The sequence below is a fragment of the Leptodactylus fuscus genome, chromosome 11, assembly GCF_031893055.1.
Source record: "Leptodactylus fuscus isolate aLepFus1 chromosome 11, aLepFus1.hap2, whole genome shotgun sequence".
Classification (NCBI taxonomy): Eukaryota; Metazoa; Chordata; class Amphibia; order Anura; family Leptodactylidae; genus Leptodactylus; species Leptodactylus fuscus.
Genome location: NC_134275.1, coordinates 41,361,835 through 41,389,073, shown reverse-complemented (window position 1 = coordinate 41,389,073; position 27,239 = coordinate 41,361,835). Strand labels below are relative to the sequence as shown.

At 45.5% G+C, this 27,239-nt stretch overlaps 1 protein-coding gene across 1 annotated transcript; it reads left to right on the top strand.

The window, feature by feature from the left end:
- Positions 1–2,168: 2,168 nt before the first annotated feature.
- Positions 2,169–27,230, top strand: DYNC2I2 (dynein 2 intermediate chain 2). The gene is made up of 9 exons (XM_075260421.1): positions 2,169–2,309; positions 10,348–10,605; positions 15,598–15,707; positions 20,537–20,694; positions 20,876–20,985; positions 22,312–22,479; positions 22,830–23,062; positions 25,962–26,119; positions 26,915–27,230. The coding sequence occupies exons 1-9, from the start codon at positions 2,229–2,231 to the stop codon at positions 27,151–27,153; spliced, it is 1,515 nt and encodes a 504-aa protein (XP_075116522.1). The 5' UTR covers positions 2,169–2,228; the 3' UTR covers positions 27,154–27,230.
- Positions 27,231–27,239: the final 9 nt, after the last annotated feature.

Sequence of the window (27,239 nt, the reverse complement as noted above, 5' to 3'; positions counted from 1 at the left end):
GCTTTAGAAAGTCTATTCCACACCTACCTTTTGTATGTAAATTGCCTCAGTGGTGTCTGAATAAGTCGGTTTTTATTGATATGCTAATGAGCCTCCAGGCAGCTCAGGAAGTTCCCAGCAGCCTCCTCTCTCCTATCTCACATCTTTTATGTGTGTGAAGCAAACAGGAAGTGGAGTCATCATCATTATCATCAGCAGTCTCCCATAGAGAACAATAGGAGAGGTGTGCATGATCTATAGTGCACCAGTCTAATTAGCATATGAATAAAAACGGACTTATTCAGAAACCACTGAGGCAATCTACATACTAAAGGTTTGTGTGGAATAGCCTTTCTAAAGGCTATTCAAAGGTGTGATTAGTTAAAAATGAATTTTCCTAGTGATAGAGCCCCTTTAATAATAAAGTTTCAGGGAAAGTCAACAACCAATATGTCTGACGCTGATGCTACAAAATTTATGGAATATATATTGGAAACCAAGGTGCTTGACTCATTCAGGAGCATAGAAAAGCTGGATGACAAACAGTGAGTGCACAGTCAAGAGTTGCACCTGGTGCCTGAAGAGGCCCAAATACCCTTCTGTCACATAGAAGGATACATACTAGGTGTAGGGCTCTGTTATAGACTTTGCACAGGAGTCTACAAGTATCAAGGTATGACCATATTGACAGCCATTGTAGAAGCTGTAATGGCCGCCATATTGGATGTCACCTACATATACATATACAATACATATTCATATGGTGCCATCTCCATATGACTGACCCTCCCTATATACCACAAATCATGTCCCCGGTCACAAGTTCCTCTCTATACCTCAAACATAACTTCCTGATTTGACCACAGATTTTTCTTCACACTTTTGCTTCATGGTTTAGAATGGTCATTTCATTTGTTATAACAGAGGGTTAAACAAGAGGTTGAACAGCAGGGCCAGCAGACCCCATCCATCTGATATTGATGACTGATCCTACGCTTAGGTCAGGAATATTACAGTCTCAGACCACCCCTTTAACTTTCTCTATTCCCCTTTAACTTTTCTGTATTCTTTCTGATCATATAGCCATCAGTATTAACCCAAAGCAGTGTGGAGAAGTGGTCATGGTGTGTACCAATGATGTGTACATAACACTTATATACTATAGTACATGGTCACTGCCAAGGGCATAGATTGCTGTATTGCCCAGCGACTCCTTCTCTAATGTAAGTGAATGGAGTCCTATTATGATGTAGGGGAAGTTGCGACCATAACGTGCCACAGTCGCAACACCCTCAGGTCACAGTGTGACTCCATTCACTTAAGCCACAGGGTGATATGGCAATCTATGGTCATGTGACGAGTCATGGCCACAGTCATTGTCTTTGTCTCTTTCTGCTCTTCATAAGTTGGGAGGTGTGCCTTCATGGACTCCATTGGATCTATGCTATGGGTCTATAAGCACAAGGACAACAATTATGCCAGTCTGAATTAGCCTTTATACAGCGGAATAATTTTCCATTGCCATGCTTTGGTTGGAGACAACACATTTTGGGTGTTGGAGATAATAATTGACATTTTTGCATCTTTTGGATTTTTATTGTCTTTATATCACTTTATTTTATTATCTTTGACTGGCAGACATTATATCTGCTGGAACTTATAGTACTACAGCAACCAAACAGGACCACGTGCTCATAACTAATAATGGAGGTCACAGTGACACAATCAACGGACCCCCTGTTGCTTGAAATTACCCATCATGCTCTATGCCTGGGTCACATGGCAAACTCCATCAAGCGCCATGTTTGTTACTGGGAAGCAACGCTGAACTGTGCGCCGAATAATCTCGTTTAATTCATTGTTGTCTGAGAAAATCTTGTCGGTGGACACGTGGACTTCTGTGTTAGCATACCCAAGAAGCCGTTGCCTGTACAAACACTTGGTTCTTTCAAATCTGCCAATTTTAAAGATGGCGCCCGCTGTGTCACTAGAGGTGACTTTCTTCACCGATTTAATTGCAGAGCATAGTTTCGCATATTTTAGCTGTGCTGTTATAAATTCATTAATCTGTGTCTATCAGAATTATTCCGTTTTGATTTTAAAAATAAAATTTGGTATACTCGTGTAATTTTATGGCGGCACAAGTTGTCGCCCCTGTGACGTCATTAGCTGCGCCGGCAGTACAGCTTGTGGTTGCCGAGGTAACCCAGGCAATCAGGGAGCACCGGCGGCCGCAGCCTTCAGGGACCATGAGTTTTGTAGATGAGGTCGTGGATGTGGTGTCGGTGGAGTCTCTGTGGAGAAAATCGCAGGGAAGCCGCACTGAATCAGTGAGTTATTACTCCCGCCTTGGGGGTGCTCCTGCTGGAGTGACACCACATCTCCCAGCATGCCCCGGCAGCCATCTTGAAAATAAATGTTTCATGTGCCCCTGTATATGTCGTGTTTAAACATAAGCTCTGTCCAGACTACAACACCATGGCAGCGAACAGAGCACCCCATAATAGTGACTGCTATAGTGACCAGAGCACCCCATAATAGTGACCAGATCACCCCATAATAGGGACTGCCATAGTGACCACAGCACCCCATAATAGTAACCAGAGAACCCCATAATAGGGACTGCCATAGTGACCACAGCACCCCATAATAGTGACTGCTATAGTGGCCAGAGCACCCCATAATAGTGACTGCCATAGTGACCAGAGCACCCCATAATAGTGACTGCTATAGTGGCCAGAGCACCCCATAATAGTGACTGCTATAGTGGCCAGAGCACCCCATAATAGTAACCAGAGAACCCCATAATAGGGACGGCCATAGTGGCCAGAGCACCCCATAATAGGGACTGCCATAGTGGCCAGAGCACCCCATAATAGGGACTGCCATAGTGACTAGAGCACCCCATAATAGTGACTGCCATAGTGACCAGAGCACCCCATAATAGGGACTGCCATAGTGACCAGAGCACCCCATAATAGGGACTGCCATAGTGACCAGAGCACCCCATAATACTGACTGCCATAGTGGCCAGAGCACCCCATAATAGGGACTGCCATAGTGACCACAGCACCCCATAATAGTAACCAGAGAACCCCATAATAGGGACGGCCATAGTGGCCAGAGCACCCCATAATAGGGACTGCCATAGTGACTAGAGCACCCCATAATAGTGACTGCCATAGTGACCAGAGCACCCCATAATAGGGACTGCCATAGTGACCAGAGCACCCCATAATAGTGACTGCTATAGTGGCCAGAGCACCCCATAATACTGACTGCCATAGTGGCCAGAGCACCCCATAATAGGGACGGCCATAGTGACTAGAGCACCCCATAATAGGGACTGCCATAGTGGCCAGAGCACCCCATAATAGTGACCAGAGAACCCCATAATAGGGACTGCCATAGTGACTAGAGCACCCCATAATAGTGACTGCTATAGTGGCCAGAGCACTCCATAATAGTGACTGCCATAGTGACCAGAGAACCCCATAATAGTGACCAGAGCACCCCATAATAGTGACTGCTATAGTGGCCAGAGCACCCCATAATAGGGACTGCCATAGTGACCAGAGCACCCCATAATAGGGACTTCCATAATGGCCATAGCACCCCATAATAGTGACTGCCATAGAGAGCACAGCACCCCATAATAGTGACCAGAGCACCCCATAATAGGGACTGCCATAGAGAGCACAGCACCCCATAATAGCATACCTCCAGACTTTCAAAGGACAGAAAGAGGAGCAAATTTATCTCCACTCACTTCTAAATTGACACTGCCCATTCCCATTCATTTCTTTGTTTTCCCTGCACAGTATAATGTCATCCTAATATTATATGCCCCCACATTATAATGATCTCCTCAAATTGTCCCCACAGTATAAAGTCTCTCTCCTGGGGCACCCACAGTTTAATGTCTCCCTCCAGCTTCCTCAGTTTAATGGCCCCCTCCAGCTGTCCCAGGCAACTAGAAGGGGACATTAAACTGGGGAAGCTGGACAGAGACATAAAAGTGGGGCATCTGGGGGGGCATTGTCCCACCGCCATCTGCCCCCACAGTTTAATGTCGGTCTTGAGCTGCAAAAGTTTAACATAAAAAAACCCTGATACTCACCTCTCCTCGCTCCCCTGCTGCCCAGTTTGCAGTCTTTTGTCCAGGGAGCTGCAGGCACGATGAGATTGATGTCATCACATGGCGCCTACAGCTCCCAGAACACGCAGGGGGCTCAGTGGTGAGGCAGAAGCTGTCCGCTTCTGCTTCATCACTGTATTCAACTTAACTGCATCTTCTCTGGGACTTACCTCCCGTCAACCAGGACCATGGGACAGGACCCAGAATCAACACCTATAAGTATCTGGGTGTTCTCCTCAATAATAACCTGGACTGGGCTGAGCACATGAAGGTGCTACACATGAGGGGTTACAGCAGACTCTACCTGCTCAGGAGGCTGAGGGCCTTCGGAGTCCAGGGGCCACTTCTTAGGGCCTTTTCAACTCTGCAGTGGCATCAGCCATCTTCTTCAGAGTGACCTTCTGGGGGAGCAGTATACCAACCAGGGACAGAAATAGACTCGACAAGCTGATTAGAAGGGTCAGCTCCGGCTTGGGAAGCCCCCTGGACCCAATGCAGGTGGTGGGTGACAGAAGGATATTGTCTGTGGTGAGCTCCATGCGGGAGAACAAATCCCATCCCATGTATGAGACTGTGACAGCAATGGGATTGTTAGTGACTGACTGCTTCACCCCAAGTGTGAGAAGGAGTGCTATCGCAAGTTTTTCATCCCCAATGTGGTTAGGCTGTATAAACAACACCGGGGTAAGCAGAGATCACTCTGCACAGAGAACTGGAAAGATCCGTGATATCCCTCCTACAATCTTCTTTACCTTTATCTTTTTATCTGTACCTACTGTCACTGTAATATCTCTACTGTGGAGCTTTTTGTACTCGTGTTTTATATTATTATTGGATGGTCTATGCTGCTGTAACACACTGCATTTCCCCATGGTGGGACTATTAAAGGATTATTTTATTTTATGATAGAGGGGAGAAGCTGAGCGCTGTGATCTTTATAGGGCTATATGATAGAGGAGAGATGCAGAGCCCTGTATGTATATACAGTACAGACCAAAAGTTTGGACACCTCTTCTCATTCAAAGAGTTTTCTGTATTTTCATGACTATGAAAATTGTAGATTCACACTGAAGGCATCAAAACTATGAATTAACACATGTGGAATTATATACTTAACAAAAAAAAGTGTGAAACAACTGAAAATATGTCTTATATTCTAGGTTCTTCGAAGTACCGTATTTTTCGGACTATAAGACGCACTTTTTTCCCCCCAAATTTGGGGGGAAAAGAAGGGTGCGTCTTATAGTCCGAATGTGGCCGCCCGGCATCCGCTGTAATAGAAAGGCGGATGCCGGGGAGGGTTAGACGCCAGCACAGATGCTGGGGCATGCGACATCGCTACGCTCCTGCCCTGCAGGAAGCCAGCAGCGGCAGGAGCGATGCTGCTATTCCGCTCCATAAAAGGTGATCTAAGCAATAGACATACCCCAAAATGGTATAACTAAAAAGTACATCTGGCCCCGCATAAAAACGCTCTATGCGTCCCCGTACAGCTGCAGGGTCACCTGTCAATGTGGCCTTGCAGCTGTTGCAAAACTACAACTCCCATGTATTAAATATTTTACCATTTTTTGCTTCAAAATTTTGTCCTCCTATTTTCCTCCTCTAAAACCTAGGTGCGTCTTATAGTCCAGTGTGTCTTATAGTCTGAAAAATATGGTAGCTACCTTTTGCTTTGATTACTGCTTTGCACACTCTTGGCATTCTCTAGATGAGCTTCAAGAGGTAGTCACCTGACATGGTCTTCCAACAATCTTGAAGGAGTTCCCAGAGATGCTTAGCACTTGAAGTCCACTTGCAGTCCAGCTCACCCTAAACCATCTTGATTGGGTTCAGATCTGGTGACTGTGGCGGCCAGGTCATCTGGCGTAGCACCCCATCACTCTCCTTCTTGGTCACATACTGTAGCCCTTACACAGCCTGGAGGTGTTTGGGGTCATTTTCCTGTTGAAAAATAAATGATGGTCCAACTAAACGCAAACCGGATGGAATAGCATGCCGCTGCAAGATGCTGTGGTAGCCATGCTGGTTCAGTATGCCTTCAATTCTGAATAAATCCCCAACAGTGTCACCAGCAATGCACCCCCACACCATCACACCTCCTCCATGCTTCACGGTGGGAACCAGGCATGTAGAGTATATCTTTTAACCTTTTCTGCGTCACACAAAGACACGGTGGTCGGAACCAAAGATCTCAAATTTGGACTCATCAGACCAAAGCACAGATTTCCACTGGTCTAATGTCCATTCCTTGTGTTCTTTAGCCCAAACAAGTCTCTTCTGCCTGTTGCCTGCCCTTAGCAGTGGTTTTCTAGCAGCTGTTTTACCATGAAGGCCTGCTGCACAAAGTCTCCTCTTAACAGTTGTTGTAGAGATGTGTCTGCTGCTAGAACTCTGTGTGGCATTGACCTGGTCTCTAATCTGAGCTGCTGTTAACCTGCGATTTCTGAGACTGGTGACTCGGATGAACTTATCCTCCGCAGCAGAGGTGACTCTTGGTCTTCCTTTCCTGGGGCGGTCCTCATGTGAGCCAGTTTCTTTGTAGCACTTGATGGCTTTTACAACTGCACTTTGGGACACATTCAAAGTTTTCCTAATTTTTCGGACTGACTGATCTTCATTTCTTAAAGTAATGATGGCCACTCGTTTTTCTTTACTTAGCTGTTTTTTTCTTGCCATAATACAAATTCTAACAGTCTATTCAGTAGGACTATCAGCTGTGTATCCACCTGACTTCTGCACAACACAACTGATGGACCCAACCCCATTTATAAGGCAAGATATCCCACTTATTAAACCTGACAGGGCACACTGTGAAGTGAAAACCATTTCCGGTGACTACCTCTTGAAGCTCATCAAGAGAATGCCAAGAGTGTGCAAAGCAGGAATCAAAGCAAAAGGTGACTACTTTGAAGAACCTAGAATATAAGACAGATTTTCAGTTGTTTCACACTTTTTTGTTAAGTATATAATTCCACATGTTAATTCATAGTTTTGATGCCTTCAGTGTGAATCTACAATTACAGAAAACTCTTTGAATGAGAAGGTGCGTCCAAACTTTTGGTCTATACTGTATCTCTCTCTCTCTATAATAGAATAGAGAAGCTGAGCTTTGTGATATATAGTATTATATAATAGAGGGAGAGAAGTTTATATAATAGAATAGAGAAGCTGAGTTCTAAGATATATAGGATAATATGATAGAGGAGAGAAGCTGAGCTTTGTGATACACACGTGGACAAAATTGTTGGTACCGCTTGTTTAATGAAAGAAATGCCCATAATGGTCACAGAAATAACTTGAATCTGACAAAAGTAATAATGTATAAAAAAAAATCTATGAAAATGAACAAATGAAAGTCAGACATTGCTTTTCGCTTCAACAGAATATTAAAGGGGTTGTCCCATCACAAGGATCCTATCTATACTGCTTGTTAATGTGGATGTAAGACTTTTCCTAAATACATTGCTTCAGCACAACTGCTTTGTTTGTCCACTATCTTACTTTATTCAATTCATTGTGGCCACAGCCCTGACTTAGCTGCTCATGAGTCAAGTGATGTATCTGCTGCTCTCAGGGGGGAGGGAGGAGGGGCTAAGTGCAGGGAGCGAGCCTGTGTTTCTAGCTATTCCTGTGTCTACACCACGTGACCTGGCTTCCTGCTCTCAGATAGGGGAGAGGAGCTGCTTTCATTTCTTCTCTTCTCCCAGTTATCAGGCTAGCTAATTCAGTTGTGTTAATTATGGCAGAGACAGGCAGTCTCTGTATGTAACACAGAATGGAGTTGCTCCTGCCTGTACTTCATAGTCCAATATGGGTGGGCGTAGCTACACGTGAATTTGGGGGCGGAGATAAACAGCAGGTTGCATTTGAAACCCCGCCCACCAAATGATGCAAGAAACCAGGAAGAAAGAAGATTTTACAGCAGTGAAGACTGGTGAGTATGTGAGGTGGGAATACCCCTTTAAAAAAAACAATAATACTCATGAAACAGGCCTGGACAGAAATGATGGTCCCCCTGCAAATAATGTGACCAAAGGGACATGTTAAATCTCGGAGTGTCCTCTAATTAGTATCACAGATGTCTACAATCTTGTAATTAGTCAGTGGGCCTGTATATAGGTTCTGTATATAGGGCTACAGATAGTCACCGTGCTGTTTGGTGGCCTGTATATAGGGCTACAGATAGTCACTGTGCTGTTTGGTGCCTGTATATAAGGCTACAGATAGTCACTGTGCTGTTTGGTGGCCTGTATATAGGGCTACAGATAGTCACTGTGCTGTTTGGTGCCTGTATATAAGGCTACAGATAGTCACTGTACTGTTTGGTGGCCTGTATATAGGGCTACAGATAGTCACTGTGCTGTTTGGTGGCCTATATATAAGGCTACAGATAGTCACTGTGGTGTTTGGTGGCCTGTATATAAGGCTATAGATAGTCACTGTGCTGTTTGGTGACATGGTGTGGACCACACTCAACATGGACCAGAGGAAACAAAGGAAAGAGTTGTCTCAGGAGCATAGAAAGAAAATTATAGACAAACATGTTAAAGGTAAAGGTTAGAAGACATCTGCAATCAGCTTGATGTTCCTGTGACTACAGTTACACAGTTACACATATTATTCAGAACCATGGGACTGTAGCCAACGTCCCTGGATGTGGCCGCAGGAGGAAAATTGATGACAAGTCAAAGAGACTGATAATGCGGATAACAAAAGAGCCCAGAAAAACTTCTAAAGAGATTAAAGGTGAACTTCAAGCTCAAGGAACATCATTGTCAGACCTGTCAATGTTTGAGCAAAAGTGGACTTCATGGGAGACGACCAAGGAGGACACCATTGTTGAAAATAAATCATAAAAAAGTCAGATTGGAATTTGCCAAACTACATGTTGACAAGCCACAAAGCTTCTGGGAGAATGTCCTATGGACAGATGAGACAAACATCGAACTTTTTGGCAAGGCACATCAGCTCTATGTTCACAGATGGAAAAATGAAGCATAACTTGAAAAGAACACTGTCCCTACTGTGAAACATGGAGGAGGCTCTGTTATGTTCTGGGGCTGCTTTGCTGCATCTGGCACAGGGTCTTGAATCTGTGCAGGGTACAATGAAATCTGCAGACTAACAAGGGATTCTTGAGAGAATTGTGATGCCCATTGTCAGAAAACTTGCTCTCGCAGGTCATGGGTCTTGCATCAGGATAATGATCCAAAACACACAACTAAAAACACCCAAGAATGGCTAAGAGGAAAGAAAACACTGGACTATTCTGAAGTGGCCTTCTATGAGCCCTAACCTAAATCCTATTGAGCATCTTTGGAAGGAGCTGAAACGTCATCTGGAAAAGGCAGCCTGCAAACCTTAGACAACTGGGGTAGTTTGCTCATGAGGGGGCCAAAATACCTGCTGAGAGGCGCAGAAGTCTCATTGACAGTTACAGGAATCGTGTGATCGCAGTGATTGCCTCAAAAGGTCGTAAAACAAAATATTAAGTTAAGGGAACCATCATTTCGGTCCAGGCCTATTTCATGAGGTTTATTTAAAAATAAAAAAATAAAAAAATCTATTGAAGCCAAATGCAATGTCTGACTTTCATTTGTTAATTTTCATATAATTTTTATATATTATTACTTTTGTCAGATTCATGTTATTTCTGTGACCATTGTGGGTTTTTCTTTCATTAAACAAGGGCGACCAACAATTTTCTCTACGTGTGTAAACCAAGAGAACTTCGAAACTGGACAGTTGTCAGACATCACTGAGCAGTACCAAACGGGTCCAGTTAGACTTGCATATCTCCTGTTCTGTGAGTACAGTGGCCAGCGCGCAGACCCATAGTAGTTCAGGTCACGATTCACACCACTACTGCTCCACAGTCCATGTGGAAAAACTTGAAGCATGCACAATTCTAGTCTATATTACAGGTGACAATAGTCTCCAATGGCCTCTCAATTTGTTTTATCCATGTTGTCAGGATATATTTATATGTTCTGATCCTGGTTTTAGACCACTGTTCACCTGATCCGCTGCGGTCCGGTTTCTCTGGATCCCGGGTTCCATTTCTCACCAAGTAAAATCTTCTCGGACTTCCTATGGGGCTGGTCCGTGTGCCTAGGTTTAGCTATTTTCTCTTTATGGTTACAAAAACTGATGTGAGTTATATTCTGTGTACTAAGCCGTGGTATATGTTGGTGCTATATAATTCATCACCTCATTTCCTTCTTCAGAGAAGCTGTCAGACTAATCCGGTGGCCAGCAGAGAGTCCTCCGTGCAGGTGTGTGGAGCCAGTGAGGCCGGCACACAGACAGAATGGAAGCAAGACCAAAGAGTTTTGGATGTCGACCTCGGGCCTCTTCTAGATTACCCAGATGTAGGAAAGTTTCTACAACGTGTGGAGGAAGACATGATCCGAGAACTGAAGAAAAACTGGAGAAGTCACGCTTTCGATGGCTTTGAAGTGACATGGGAGGAACAGAATCCGCAGGTGATGCAATGAATGTCAGTAATAAATATATTAGGAGATGTTCACATGAGGAACTTACACCGCTGAGTCTATCCAAAACTGCAGGCAAAAAATCATGCATGCAGAACTTTTCATCCACCAAAATGACAAGCCCCATTGTAGTCACTAAGATCTGTCGGCTCCAATGATGTCTGTCATTAGATGTATCTGTCTGTACTAGAGTTGGGCGAAGTGGGTCGTTTCATCAAAACACGAACAAATCGGGATTCGTCTCGGACGAACTATAATGGCCGCCACAACATGATTTGTGGCAAATTAGTATACTTGGGGGTCTGTCTAATAGGTGGAGGTCCAGGAAAGGTAAAAAATTTAAAAAAAGCATTCTTATTCATCCGCCCTCACCTTATTTGGACCTCCTCACGGCGTCCTGCCATCTGTGTCTTCCTTCACTGCACTCTCTGGCCAAAGTGCCCATAGTATAGGAGATCCAGGGATACTGGACTACAAATACAAGTAATGATGCAGCTAAAAAGTTCCCTGGCACAGAAAGAGAGAAACCTGAGTGCTAGAAGGAAATCTGCGTAATGTCTATGACTAACATCATATCAGCAATGACACAAGCAGCTAGTCAGAAGTAGATAGAAGTTCATAGAAGACTTTTGCTGCCGAATCCTCTCAGTGCAGATTTGTACAGACTGTCACGAGGGAACAGTCCCTCCCCTCTCCATTTACTGTGTGAGGACAACCAGCCCACCCTCCCCCTACTCCCTGTGAACCTGATTTTGAATGTAACTAAGAATAGAACTTCCCTAGTAACAGGGATCAAACAGCAAATTAGCTCGAAGGGAGATGCCTAGTAGCAGCAACTATTGATAGGTTTTTGGGAAGAAAGCAGCAACATTTCCAAAAGCCCTTCCCACCGTGGACATTTTTCGATTTTCGTTTTTCATTTTTGACTTTCCCCATTCCAAAACCCATAATGCTTTTATTTTTCCGCTCTCAGAGCCATATGAGGTCTTAATGTTTGCAGGATTAATTGTTCTTCATGATGCTATCATTACTTATTCTGTATAATGTACTGGGTAGCTGGAAAAAAAATTCAGAATGGGGGGATTTGAAGAAAAAGTGCATTTGTGCACCTTTGTAACGGGCTTCGTTTTTACGGTGTTCACTGTGCAGCCAAAACGACCTGTCACCTGTATTCTATGCTTCAGTACGATTTCGGGGATACCAAACTTAAATGGTTTTATTTACATTTTAACCCCTTTACAAAAATCCAAAATTGTGCCAAAATTTTTTTTTTCTGAAAGTCACCATGACTCCTGTAACTTTTTTATACTTACGTGTTCGGGGATGCGTCTTTTTTTGCAGGACCAGGTGTACTTTTTTAGTTCTACCATTTTGGGGTATTGCTGTTGCTTTGGTCACTTTTTATGCAAATTTTTATCAGAGGAAAAACAGTAAAAAACGGCGGTTTGGCACGTTTGATTTTTTTCCCCGCTACAGCGTTTACTGTATGGATAAAATATTTTTATAGATTTGTAGACCGGGCACCGATCGTGGGCATTAGCGCTGGGTGTCTGCTGCATAAAACAGCAGACACCCAGTGGCTATGGCGACCGCCATAGCTAAACACCCTACATCCGCCGTACTAGTGCGGCTTATGTTGGGAAGGGGTTAGAGACATGGCTGGGGAATTTGACGTGGAAGAACTTACCTGGCAGCACAGAGCTCTGACCTCAACCCTATCCAACACCCAAGGGATGAACTAGAATGGAATTGGTGATCCAGGCCCTCTCAGTGTGCACCATCTGACCTCACAGGTGACTTTTGGAGAAATGGCCAAAAATTCCCACAGAGGCCTCCAAAATATTTTAGAAACCCATCCCATGAGAGCGGAAGAAATGGCGAGTAACTCCATATTAATTTCTATGTAGGTAGCATGGGGTGTAATGTAGACGTGGCCCAATACTTTCCTCTATATAGTGTAGCCCCAGCCCTGAATATAGAACTTGGTGGACATGGATCCAAGTGGTGCACCGGAAAAGTGGAGTAAATACCCCTGGCATGAAAGCAGGCCCCCCATAATTCCCAACACCCTTTGCTTTAGAGCAGTATCATTGGGTTCTTCTAAGTAACCAGACATATAATAGAGCTCATATAATTTATTAATTAATAAAAATAAAAATCAGCAGAATGTTTAAGTCTATAGATCTTGGTTGTCTTCTGAGAGAGGTAGTCTTCTTCCAGCAGACGTTGTGATCTTGTCCCCCTCAGGCTGATGCTCCAGGTCTTCAGTGCTGACACTACCAGTAATGGTTAATGATGACGTTTTCACCTCTTGCACTCCTCTTCTGAGCCATCTCCTTCATCAGGTCTTTTTGTGGCAGATATCTCTGTTCTGAAGTATCGGCGCATCCGCTCCATTGCTACGTCCTCTCGGTTCCACAGTTCAGGAACTGGTATATCATCTGTGGGCAGTTCTCGCAGTCTAAGACGGTTTCTGCTCAGGGTGTGCAGGAGATCTTCTGCTAGGTCTCCTATGAGATATTTAGCTAATGTCCTATCAATATTTTCCCTCTAGGACTTTGCTTCTTTGGGTAGGGGGATCTCAAAGTTTTGCCTCTTTGCTGCCAGGTATACACACATGCATGCGATGACCTGCGGCTTATACTGTAGACAGAAAGTCGTCATCATTAGGCAGCTGGTAGCCAGGATGTTGGCCATGCGGGTAACGGCTTCGCTGGCATTCATTGAGTGGGCACATACAGCAACAGTTTGATAGGGATGCTCAATTGTATTGTTAAATCCCAAGGTCTGAAGTAGGATTGTCTCCAGCTGGAGAATCTCATCCGCGGTGGCCGGCGGAACTAGCACATCTCAATCACAGGCTCCTCCCACACCAGGGCATCTCATTTGCATATCTTCTATATGATATTCTCAGATTTTTTTTTTCCCCTCTTAAACTGGACCTGTCACTTTACAATTGTAAGCATTAAACTCAGTCCATCCCGCTTCTTCTCTAGTGTCCTATCAGGCAATGCAGACAGGGCTGTTAGCATAATACTGGGTGTCCCAAACAATGATACCCGTATGCCCTAATTAGACATATGGATAGTGGTTGTCCTAATGGTATGGCCTCCTACATTGGTGATGAAATAGCAATGCCACCCCCTAGGTAGGCTAGTGACATGGCTACCAGCACTAAACAGCATATGGACTTAATCAAGATAACAAAACAAACGTCCACACCCAAATAGTATAAAACATAGAAATTCTGGAGCACCGGAAGCCTTCTAACTATTCCTTTAGCACTGCAGCATCATCAGCCTTCCCCTTCTCTGCGGGACTAAAGCAACTGTTAGAAGGCTTCCGGTGCTCCGTGCTGGCTCATTTGCATATCGCTAAAACTGGGCTCATTCCCAAACGCCGGCGCTGATCAAAGAGTAAAAGGTATCCCTGGAATAGCCTTTCTAAAAAAAAAGCCTATTGCCAATGATAGAATTCCTGTAAGGGTAGATTAATTTTAACAGTGGCGGAGTCTAAGATCAGACCACAATGAAGACTGCTGTGCGCACCAACAAGGGTTTTGCCACCAAGTATTAAGTCTCGTTTGCCAGAGGGATCAAATTCTTATTTCTCTCTGCAAAATGCAAATAAATTTATAAAATTTTATACAATGTGGTTTTCTGGAATCTATGTTTGATATTCTATCTTTCACTGTTAAAATTAAGCTACCCTTAAAATTCTAGACTGTTCATGTCTTTGTCAGGGGGAGAACTTACAAAATCAGCAAAGGATCAAATACTTACCGTATTTTTCGGACTATAAGACGCACTTTTTTTCCCCCAAATTTGGGGGGAAAAGAAGGTTGCGTCTTATAGGCCGAATGTGGCGCCTGGCATCCGCTGTAATAGAGAGGCGGAAGCCGGCAAGTGATAGACGCCATTACAGGTGCCGGGGCCTGAGACATCGCTGCCCTGCCCTGCATGAAGCCAGCAGCGGGAGGGGCGATGCTATTCCGCTCCTCCGTCCCCCCGCCGCTGGCTTCAGGCAGGGCAGGGCAGCGATGTCTCAGGCCCCGGCGTCTATCCCTCCCGGCATCCGCCTCTCTAGTACAGCGGATGCCGGGTCAGTATCAGCGGCCCCTTCTCCCCCGAACCTGTGCCTCCCCCGTACCTGTAAAGATGCAGGCCGGCTCCTGCGCGGCGATATCGCAGGAGCCGACCTGTTCGGGTGACAGCCGGGAGCCTAATGAGGCTCCCAGGCCTGTCACTGCTGTATTAGTATTGCGGCTGGTCTCTATGACCAGCCGTAATACTAATAGACAGAATGTCCCATAGACGGCAATACAGTTGTATTGACGTCTATGGGACTTGCAATCAAGCGACCGCAGGTTCAAGCCCCGGGGAGGGGGGGAATAAAATAGTAAAAAAAAAAAAAAAAAAAAAAAAAGCTTTAAAAATATATAATAAAAATATGAAATAAATAAAAGTTCTAAATCACCTCCTGTCCCTAGAATATATATATAAAAGTAGAAAATCATATGTCATAAACCACCGTTTTTTTTTTCAATAAAAGGTGATCTAAGCAATAGATATTCCCCAAAATGGTATAACTAAAAAGTACTTCTGGACCCGCAAAAAAAAACACTCTATGCATCCCCGTACAGCTGCAGGGTCACCTGTCAATGTGGCCTTGCAGCTGTTGCAAAACTACAACTCCCATATATTAAATATTTTACCAGTTTTTGCTTCAAAATTTTTTTTCCCTATTTTCCTCCTCTAAAACCTAGGTGCGTCTTATAGTCCGAAAAATACGGTATTTCCTTCACTGTATCTCTATTTGACACTGATTTTATTTATCCAGATATGGACTATTAAAGGAATATCTTATCTTATCTTATAACACATGGTGGACACTCAGTTTAAGCAGAACTAGTACAGCGGCAGGATGGGTTTAAGAAGGACCCTGTATGTGACACCACTGACTTTTCCCTCTCTTTGTATATAGGTTTCTTGCTTGCACACTTTACAGTATCCGGATGTGGTCGCTGAGAATCTTCAGGTCACCAGTGTGACCTGGAACGTCACGGGATCTGTCATTGCTTGTTCCTACGGCAGGTGAGGCTCTGATTTCTGCTACGTACCAAGTCATATTAAGGATAGAAACTACAACTAGTGCATGATGGGGTTAGTGGGCAGAAGAAATAGCAGCATGGAGTCAGCTACACCCCTGGTGATTGCAAGGGGACAGAGCCCCATCATGTACATGAAGTCGTAGTCCACCCTAGTCTCTATGGTAAGTTGTTACCCGTAATATACAATCACACTGGTTCTTTTGTGTCAGTCCTGTTCTGATTGGTTGGTATGGACAGCAAGGCTTTACTACCAGACCAGACCACCGATTCTGACTACTCTACTTTTCCACCCCTCGCCCTCTGCTCTGCCTGGCACTGACAACCATGATCAGTCAGAATAATAATGATAATAATAATAACTGTTCTTTTTCACCCAAAATTATCTCCAAAATTGACTCCACCTCTGCCGCCCTGGTTACTTCAGCCTTTGCACGTCACACAATGGACTGATCCCAGATCCCTCACGGGGTTGGCCTGTAGACTTGTAACAGCCTCACAAGGGTCCTGGTTGTACGACCACTTCGCCAATTAACTACTTCAAGACCTGGTCATGTTTCCTGGATCAGGATTGGAAACACTTTCATTTTTTCGAGGGCTATAACATTTGTTCCATTCATATTTTCGGTGATAAATTCGGCTTTATTGTTGTTATGGTTTATGTTTTTTTTCTTTATTTTAATATTTGAGATAATGTAAGCAGATAAGGTTTTTTTTTGTTTTTTTAAATAATTTCTTATGGTAATTTTCACATGGGTGACACATATATTTGTGTTGCCGGGGGCAGGGCTAGAGCCTGTGGTGCCCATGAGGTGGTGGCAGTATATTTTTTTTACTTTATTTTTATTTTTATCTTTTTATTTATTTTTGAAACATTGTATTAATATTATTAAGCTTATTTGTATAGCGCCATCATATTCTGCAGCGCTTTACAGATGTTGTGATCACTGTCCCATATAGGGCTTACATTTGTTGATTATGTAGATAATCTGTTTTCCTCTAGTCCTACAGCAGGACAATATGGGGTATTTCTGCCCCGTGTGCTGGTAGGACAGGTGGAATTTTTAATCAGCAAGAAATGAATATGCATGACTACAACCCTATAAGAGGGCACAGGGCCTCCCCCCCCCGCATGTTAATACAAAAGTGCTACAGTAAATATAGGGAGGGGAAGCTTGTGCTGCTGTTAGGACTAAAGGAAGACAGATTATCTACATAATCAATGATTCCCTTTCGTCCTACAGCAGCACAATATGGGGATATGGCAAGTAATCCCCTTAGGGAGGGTTTCCTTGCCTTACAGAATTTAATACTGCCCGACCAAAGGCGGTAGCTTCTGAAGCATGGGAGTTTAATATATAGTGCTTCACAAACGTAAGTTGGGAATACCAGGAGGCTGTGGAGCAAATTTGGTCTAAAGGCATAGCCCTATTTTCCGCCCAAGAAGTTGAGACCGCTCTTGTGGAGTGAGCTCTCAGAAAATCCAGGGGAGACAACCGCTGAGCAGAAAAAGAGATTTTAATGACCTCCTTGACCCATCTAGAAATAGAGGCCTTCGAGGCTTTAAGGCCCTTATGCCTTCCAACTAAATTAATAAGGAGAGTTTCAGATCTCCTAAAAGGCCTCATGCGGTCAAGGTAAACACGCAGGCACCTAACAAGGTCCAAAGTGTGAAGCCTCATCTCCTCAGGAGAAGAAGGCGCAGGACAAAATACGGGAAGGGACACCAACTGGTTAATGTTAGACAGTGAAGGCACCTTAGACCTGAACCCTGGAAGGAACCTTAGTTGGACCCTGTCCTCAAAAAGAGAAATGTAGGGTTTTTCTGAAGAAAAAATGCCTGGAGTTCTCCTACCCTCTTGGCAGATGTAATAGCCAAGAGGAATGTAGTTTTGAAAGTTAGATACTTTAATTCAACATCCTTTACAGGCTGAAATTGTGGATCACAGAGTACCGATAGGACCGTGCTCAGGTCCCACTGATGCACAGGAGCGGCTACCGAGGCCTAATTCTCATCGCTCCTTTAAGAAACCCACTCACCAGAGAGTGCTGAGATAAACGCCTCCCCAGATAGGCGGACAAAGCGGCAACAAGCAACTTCAGGGTGGCAGCAGATAGCCCTTTGTCTAGACCGTCCTGAAGAATATCCAGTATCACCCCCACTGGGGGATCAGAGGAATCCATACCATGGTCCAGACACCAGAATTTGAAAATGTTACCAATTCTGAGATAACTTTTATTGGTCATCTCTGCTCTGGCACGGGCGAGAGTCTTCAGGACGGCCTCTGACAGTCCTCTATCCTTCCATAGGGACTGGTCAACCTCCAGGCTGTCAGGTTGAATCTCCTCAGACTCTGGCAACTCCGAGCTCCTTGGGTAACCAGGTTCTGGGTGGGAGGAAGCCTCCAGTGTACACCTTGACGCATGAGCTGGGCAAACCAAGTCCTCTTTGGCCAGAACGGGATTATGGCAATCGCCGAGACTTGGTCTCATCTGATTTTCATCAATACCTTGGGTATGATGGAAATGGGAGGGAATCTGTACACCATCCTAAACCTCCACGGGATGGACAGGGCATCTACTGCCAAGGGATTGTCCTCCTGATGCAACAAGCAAAATTTCTCCACCTTGGCGTTGAGTCGGTCACCATGAGATCTGCCTCCGGGAGACCCCATCTATGGACGATCTGTTGGAACACCTCTGGATTGAGGGACTATTCACCTGATATGGTAGAACCCCGACTCAACCGATCTGCTACTATCAGGTAGCAGGTAGTCAATAGTCAGGCAGACACTGCAGATGACAGAAGGCAGGTAGCCAAGAGGCAGGTAGCCACCACAGGTAGCAGGTAACCAGCAGTCATGCAGACACTGTAGATGGCAGTAGGCAGGTAGCCAAGAGGCAACCAGGTAGTTAAAAAACAGTCGCCCCACCTGGTAGACCACAGTGAGTATTGAACTCAACACACGGTGCATTCAAACATACAAGTCTGTTCCTCAACAGAAAAAAAGGAAATTTGCTCATTATCAATAGCAGTTTTGGCTGACCACACCTGGAGATGTGTGACTTCCTGGGAATCCAGTGATCCTCAAATGCACTGTCATATGACAGGCTGCTATTCACATTAGCTGCGACTTAAGGCAGTGGCTGAAGCTCAGTCTAACAGCCAAGCCTTCCAAGGGAAGAGAAAACTCACCCCCAACTTCCTCATTTACGTGACTGCAGCACAGGTAGGTGCACATGGGCGCCGACAGAATACAGGGAGGAAGTTTGGCAAAGCCCATAGCAGTAGATATAAGTGCATTTAGTTTCTGCACTGACCACAGAGGGAAAGCTGGAGAGGACTCAGCAGGGCAGTGACCGAGCTGAAGAAACGTCAGCAACAACCTGCACAAAGCACGTAAGAAAAGAGAGGCTGCAATATAAACCTAGATCTTTCTCCTCAGAAAGAGAAAAGAAGGAGAAGGCTTTAAAACACCTTCACCCAAACCATCTAGGAGGATACAGAGCCTCCTCCACCTGTCCCCCATTTTAATGTATATTGTGAGCACTATATAGGGATCACAATGTACTTTTTTTTCCTATCAGTATGTCTTTGTAGTATGGGAGGAAATCCACACAAACATGGGGAGAGCATACAAACTCCTTGCAGATGTTGTTCCTGGAGGGATTCAAACCCAGGACTCCAGTGCTGCAAGGCTGCAGTGCTAACCACTGAGCCATCATGTTGCCCCAAAAGGTTATTCTAATCTGATTTAGTGATGGTCTGTATGTTGTTAGGTTATGTCTCTATGACCCTTCACCAGCCCTGCGTATGAAGGGGCCACAGCCCTAATTTAGCTCTGTGGCCCCTTTACTGTGTTTCTGTACACAGCAGAGCTCCCAGTCAGGAACCCATAGCGCAGCTCTATTTATAGGGGTTGTCCAAGACCTAAGGGTATTGGATACTGATGGGTAAGTCATCAGTTGGGGTCTGACACTTGGACTCCACACTGATCTGACCACCAGAAGTTTTATATAAGGTATACGGCCAGAAGCAGCTGTGTTCCAGTTCAAGTGAATGAGAGCAGAGCTGCAGTGACCTGATCCCACCACTATAGTGTCCAGAGCTGGAAGCTGTATACATCGGGGAACCATAGCATTGCTCCCATTCACTTGCATAGGAACACAGCTGCTTTTGGTTGAATACCTTGTACACAGCTTCTGGAACCCCCATATGTTGTAGGATCAGCTGAGCGGTCCAGGGTCCTGGGGTTGGACCCCCCACGATCAGATACTGATGACCTACCCTGTGACAACCCTTTTAAAGGGAGTCTGCCAGCAGGAAAATCAGAATCAGACTAATGACATTACCATGTCGGACTGATTCTACACTTTTCCAAAGATGCCTTTCTTCTCCTGCATTGCAGCTCCATTTTCAAGAAAATCAGGGTTTTATTCTTACGCAAATTAGCTTAAAAGTGCTTTAGGGGTGCGTCCACTTTCTGCTCTAGATCAGTGTCACCCACCTTCGCCCACATTGCGTGATTGACATCTTCCAATTAAATAGTCAGGTGGTGGCTGAGGGCTGAAGGGACCACTGAGGTATACTAGTGCTGTGGCCACCTCATGCTCAGGATTGGTGGGGGGTCCTAGATGCCTAACCCCCACTGACCCTCTGTATATAGGCCTGTAGCTATATGTTCCTCCTTAATCCACTGATATATTCAGTTGCACTATGTAGTATAGTCTTAGGCGGACATCTTTCTTCTATAGAATACATTTCTCGGACAGAACTTAATTCTCATTTTTTTGTTTGATCCTTCTCATCCATAGATTAGGAGATGGAGACTGGAGCACAGAAAAGTCCTACGTCTGTACGTGGAATCTGGACCGACGCGGCTTCAATCCTAATCACCCTGATATTGTCATAGATGTGCCCAGTTCAGTCATGTGTTTAGCATTTCATCCCTCCCGACCATCGCTTATAACTGGTACGTTCAGTACTGCCCCCTACAGATGTATCCTTTATTTGGGACTGGAAGATCAGAAACTGAATTGTAATATATTGATGTAGTGGAGCTGAATGTGTCATTGGGCGGTTGAGGTAAAGTGACAAGCACAGCTCTGCTACATCACTTTCTGTTACCTAAACCTGTCTCTCCTTCTTGTCAGGTGGTCTGTTTAATGGGGAAGTTCTAGTGTGGGACACAAGTCGGACAGATGACCCGCTCATCGGAAGAACTGGGCTCTCAATAGACAGCCATATGGATGCCGTCTACCAGGTAATGGAAGTTAATGTGGCTGCCAATGAGTGAGTCTGCAAGGGTTGATATGTCCTTAGGGTAGTAGATCAATGAAAGATCAGCTAGAGTTCAACACAGAAGGCCACAGGCCATGTGATGTCACGTTCCTCGATCACATGACCTGTTTGCAGCTTAGTCCTATTCAAAAGAATGAGACTGAGCTGCAATACCAAGCACAGCCCCTAGGCAATATGTGGCGCTGTTCTTGGTATTCTCTGAAGAGGCTGCAGTACTGAACTGAACACTGAAGTCCCTTCAAACTGCTGATCAGCAGGGGCTCCCGGGTATTGGATCTTCACTAATTTTTATTCTAAGGGCAGGTCATCAGTTAATAATTCTGAAGTATTTAATCTGATTGTTGTGAATTGTGCTGGACACACAGGCTGATGTATGTGTATGGGATAACACCTACTAGTGGTACCAGGCCCTCCAGAGGACTTTGGACACTGATTTTGGTGCATATATTGAGCTGAATCCCAGCGATAATCCATCTCCATTTCTCCAGTGCATGTAAATGGGTCTTTGGAGAAAAACAATCTGCGCTGTGCAAGAATAAGGGGCATCCCATACAGAAAAAGCGGAGACTGGATGTCGTCCTGCACATCCATGGCAGAAATCATGTCCAAGCCTTACAGATCCTTTCTTTTCTATGTCTCCATACACACAGCCATGTCATTCACATTTGGGGGCAGTGAGACTGGATGCAGAGCTCAGGACAGGTCCTATTCACGTCTGGTCTGTGGTCCATACTAATTCATTGAAATATAGGAGTCTGTGGAGAACACAAGTGGCACATGGATAGGCACATAGTCTAAGGCTACGGCCCCACAGGGAGTAAACGCCAGCACCATTTGGAAATTGCAGCATTTCATTGTTCCTACGGAAATGCCGGCGGTTTCCCATAGGTATAATTGAAACGGAAAGTCTGCAGAGGAAACTTCTGCGAACTTTCTGTCTATAGCACTGTGGGAAGAACCGCGATGTGTTGCCGATGCAGTTTTTCCCGCAGCGCGTTTTTGCTGCGGTACGCCCTGTGGGGCCTTAGCTTAAATGTGTGTTTCATTTTTCTATGGCAATGTGTGGACATATCCTGACATTGCAGGAAATGACCCATGGGGGGCTGCCACGTTCTGCTGGGGTCTTATTGCTGGTACTGCTGAGTGTAGTGTTCATTGTAATGCAGTATAACGTGAATATGAACATAGAGACCCCTCAATTTCCTCCAAATGTCCAGTGTACCCCAGTCTGACGCTGCTTGTCAGACCCACCATCTCTCCCACCAGTTGTATTACTTTCCTTTTTCAGGTTGGGTGGCTTCAGGACACCCCACAGTCTCACAGGCACCAGATCCTCAGCGTCTCTTCTGATGGTAAGATCCTTGTATGGCAGATGGAGAAGGAGGGAGAGCTCACGCTGCACAATGGCTTCGCTCTGGTGGCCCAGCAGATACCCAGCAACTCAAAGATAAGCAAGGTAAGTCCAGTGCACAGGAAAGTGAATGGAGTCCTGTTTCTGTAGCTAAGGTTTATGAAGATTTCTGGTCTTAAGAAAGTTGCTAATTTTTGTGTGAACTATAAACTTACACTACATTTGGCACGTTACCACAATGTGGGTGGGGCTTAACAGGAGGGGTGTGGCCTGACTGGTTTATACAGACAATCCCATTCTAGGTACATGACACTCCAGTGCACGATTCATCAAGACTGACATATGATACACCAGTCTTAAGAAGTCTTCTCAATTCTCTTACCTTTAATGTAAGGTCCTGCAGGCACAGATGATGTTATTGCTTTTTCTTGAGACATTCCTATGTTCCTCTGCAGCATGGCCGCGGTGACTCCGCAGTGGGGGTGACGTGCCTCTCCTCATCACACTTTGATCCAAGTGTGTTTGTTGTTGGAGTAGAAGGCGGCTACTCGCTGAAGTGCTCCACTGCTGTCCAGAAAGCTGCCCTTACTCACATGGCTGCCTCTGTTCCACTGAAGGCCCCAGCCCAGTTTACGTTCTCCCCTCATGGAGGACCTGTCTATTGTGTGGACTGCTCACCTTTCCACAGGTAAGAAAGATTACACGTAAGGTTAAGGCAGCAATAGATTTAAAGGGTGTTTGTCTTATGTAAGACCTCTGTCCATATAAACTATTAAAGGGGCTAAGTCAAGAAAAGTATCCTCTGCCCTTAGAACTTGCCCCCCCCCCCCCCTCTACCCTGCTGACCATAGTGAGGCTGTATGTAGATGTGGCTGGTAGTGGACGGTGCTCCCATTCACTTTGGCTGTTTCCAGCATTCCCATTGAAGTAAATGAATACAATATAAACTTATCCCCCTCATCCACAAGGCTCTCCATAATGCTGCACCTCCCTACATTTCCTCCCTCATCTCTGTCTACCGCCCAACCCGTGCTCTCCGTTCACTCAATGACCTAAAGGGATCCTGTCTTTCCAACACATTTTTTCTAACATGTTGGAATAGCCTTAAGAAAAGCTATTCTCCTAACTTTCGTTGTCTTCTCCGCGCCGCCGTTCGCCTAAAATTCAGTTTTTTCTCAGTATGTAAATGAGTTCACTCGCAGCACTGGGGGCGTCCCCAATGCTGCGAGAGAACTCTCTCCAGCGCCGCCTCCATCTTCTTCTGCAACAAGGTCTTCACCGTGTCTTCTTCCAGTGGTGTCTTCTAACTTCTAGGCCCTAGGGTAAGCCAACTGCGCATACCCGCTAGCCATGAGAAAATGGCCGCTTTATTGTAAGCGGCGCTGGAGAGCTCTCTGGCAGCATTGGGGACGCCCCCAGTGCTGTTTGAGTATTTGGGTCCCATACTTATTTTTGGGGTCATGGATGTCCATGTAACCAGCCCAATGTGACCTCACTAGCGCTGTTAGATTGTATGGGCCAGTACTTGGGGAGTGGATGCCTCTGTGTAGGTTGCTGTAGTGTTCTGTACGCCGTTTCCTTTCCATATGTATTTCCCATATAAGTAGTTAATAGTTTTTTGATCTTTGAGGTTAATATATATAGAAAGTGAATGTAGGAGATTGAGTCAACATGGAAACTCCCTACTATTGCAGCATGGCGGCAGGATGGGTCTCTGGCTATGCCCATGCTCAGTTATGAAAGAATTTCTATTGAAATGGAAGCTTGGGTAAGTAGGGAGACGCCGCTATAAGGTGTAAAGGGACTCTGCGTGCCCTTCTAAGAACTCTGGGTAATGAATATTCAAATAAGACCTCCTTGATGGAAAAGAACTTGCTCTGGCGCCACCTATTGGTATAGGTAGCTCACTATAGATCAGGGAGCTTAGAAGCTTACAATACCCTTTAAAGGGGTTTGACCATGAATAAACCATATCTCCTATCCACTGTCCACTATCCGTGTCCCCTCTGCCCTATATATGGAGCGATTGTGGCACAGGCGCGCTCCTGCTCTATTCATCTCTAGGACTGCTGGAGATGGCAGAGTACTGCACTAGGCTAACTCCCTCTGCCCCAATCGATGGCGGCAATGGCATACCTGAATCACCATTGCTCTATTCACATGGGAAAACAAGGGTAACAATGGTGGGGGCCCCAGTATTCTGACTATGCAGATAGGGGATCAGCTATCCATGGGCAAAAGCCCTGTTACTTATAATACTTCTTCTTAGTCCAGGTTAACAGAGTAGCTCATTAAAGGGGTTGTCTCATTAAAGACACTTATTCCCTATCCACAGAAGACTGGAAGCCCCTCATGCCCCTTCTATGTGAATGAAGTGTCACTTCTCCAGAGATTGCAACCCTATAGGAGTGAATGGAGCGCCAGTCACAGAGGTGCACACTGAGGAGGCAGCATTAACAAATGGCAGCATATCATCTGTAAAAGCTGTAATCCTGAGCTCAGAACCGATTATGAACTGGAAATTTGGGATAGGTAACTCAGAGGAGGTCTTTGGATATGTTTTATGAGAATAGGGACGAGGGGGCGTTCATTTTGGGTGCTCCAAAAGAGACCAGTATTGTGGGAGAGACAATGACCTTAAAGAGGACCTTTCACCACTTTTGGGCACATGCAGTGTTATATACTGCTGGAAAGCTGACAGTGCGCTGAATTCAGCGCACTGTCGGCTGTCCCGATCTGTGCCCACTGTACAGAGCTTACGGTGCCGGTACCGTAGTGCTCTATGGTCAGAAGGGCGTTTCTGACAGTTAGCCAGGAACGTCCTTCTGCCTCGCGGCGCCTATCACTCTGTGCTGTGAAGCGGGGAGGAACTCCCCCCTCCCTCTCCTGATAATGCTCGTCTATGGACGAGCTGTGTGAGCAGAGGGAGGGGGCGTTCCTCCCGGCTCCACAGCACAGCGCGATAGGCGCCGCGAGGCAGAAGGACGTCTCTGGCTAATGGTCAGAAACGCCCTTCTGACCATAGAGCACTACGGTACCGGCACCGTAAGCTCTGTACACCGGGCACAGATCGGGAAAGCCGACAGTGCGCTGAATTCAGCGCACTGTCAGCTTTCCAGCAGTATATAACACTGCATGTGGCCAAAAGTGGTGAAAGGTCCTCTTTAAGAGAGGGCCATGCACACTTGTTTTTGGGATCTATCTTTGTGAAGGGTTGTGTGGGGTCTTGTGCCCAGACTATTGTGATGCCTGCTAGTGGTGGAGGATGGTGTTGGCACTCGGTGAAGGAATACCTACCTACAGCTCTGGCAGGCCTATGTTATGAGTGCCCTCCTATCAGTACTGGGGGGTATTCTATAGTGTTGGCGAGGAGCAGATGACTGTACTATTCCCAGATATCAGCATCAGTTAGGTGGTTGTATAGCACGGAGCCGCTCATGTCCGCACACCAGTAACTGAAACTCCCATTTACTCTTCCCTGCTCTATAGATCCCATTAACTTTTAGATGGCTTCTTTGTGCCGCAGTTCTGTATGTGTGAACATGGCTGTAATATTTGGATATCTAACTCTGTGGTTGTGTTTGTAGGAATCTCTTCCTGAGTGCAGGCACAGATGGACACGCTCACCTGTACTCCATGCTTCAGGAACAGCCCCTCACATCTCTACAGCTCTCCCAGAAATACCTCTTTAGCATTCAGTGGTCTCCAGTGCGCCCCTTAGTTTTTGCCGCAGCTTCTGGAGAAGGTAAGACTTGGGGCTCCTTTCGCTTAGACTTAGGGTGATTATTTTTTTTAAAGGTTACAGGATTAGACTGGTGTCAGGTGTCCATGTGCCGCAGACATCTACACTACATCATTCTGCTGTGAGGTCCCGCAATCCAGGACTATAGACCCGTGACTGAGCTGGATTGCACAGCATCACAAAATCACCATGTTGCTGTGAAGTCAGGGCTGAGACTAGAATGGAGTGGTGAAAAACAGGTGTGTTGTGGGTCCAGTAGGCGGCGCTGCCTCGGCTCTGGGAGTGTTAGCTGTGCAGTCTGGCTAATACACCCAGCGCCTCAGTATTTTCAGGTGCTGCATTGTTGAAGTAGAGGCTAACTATGCTTCCCCTATACGCAACCCTGACCTGCCTGGTTTGATGTGGATACAGCAGTTGGTGCCTCATACTAACAGTCACAGGAGGCAGCGCCGCCTACTGGATGCATAGCTTACCAGACAGCACCTTATATTACCCACTCCATTCTAGCATACCAGCTGTCACATGCACCAAACACTTGTCTGAATTGGTCCCAAGTGCTGGTAATTTGGTATCGGGTCCCCTTTCTGTTATTGGAATGGCTGTATGTAGCAAGAGTCCACTGTCCTATACTGAATACAGGAATTGGGGCCACGGGCACTGCTAGTATCATAGATCAGGATGACGCAGAGTCTCCGGATTGAGGTCAGGCTGAGAAATCCATCTGATGTATGGACCACCTTTCCATGTGTACAGGGCCAGGAAAACCAGCAATACTAACATTCATCTGTTTTTCCACAGGAGAACTGCTGCTCTTTGATTTCACAAAAAGCTCCCAGAAGCCTTCACTGAGCATTAAGCAGACATCCAATGAGAAACCAGTTTACTGCCTGGCGTTCAACCGAGCCCAGACCCAGCTCCTGGCAGCCGGAGACGCTACCGGTGTGGTGAAGATATGGCAGCTAAATTCTGACTTCACAGAGCAAAGAGCCAGAGAGATGACCCTACTGGATGAGCTGGCTGGGGCGGTCACTGACTAATTCTTAAGTGTTGTATCTAGATTCCTCTAAGTGTACCACGTGTAAATAATACAGTTCATGTGAATAAACTCTTATTTATGGGACAC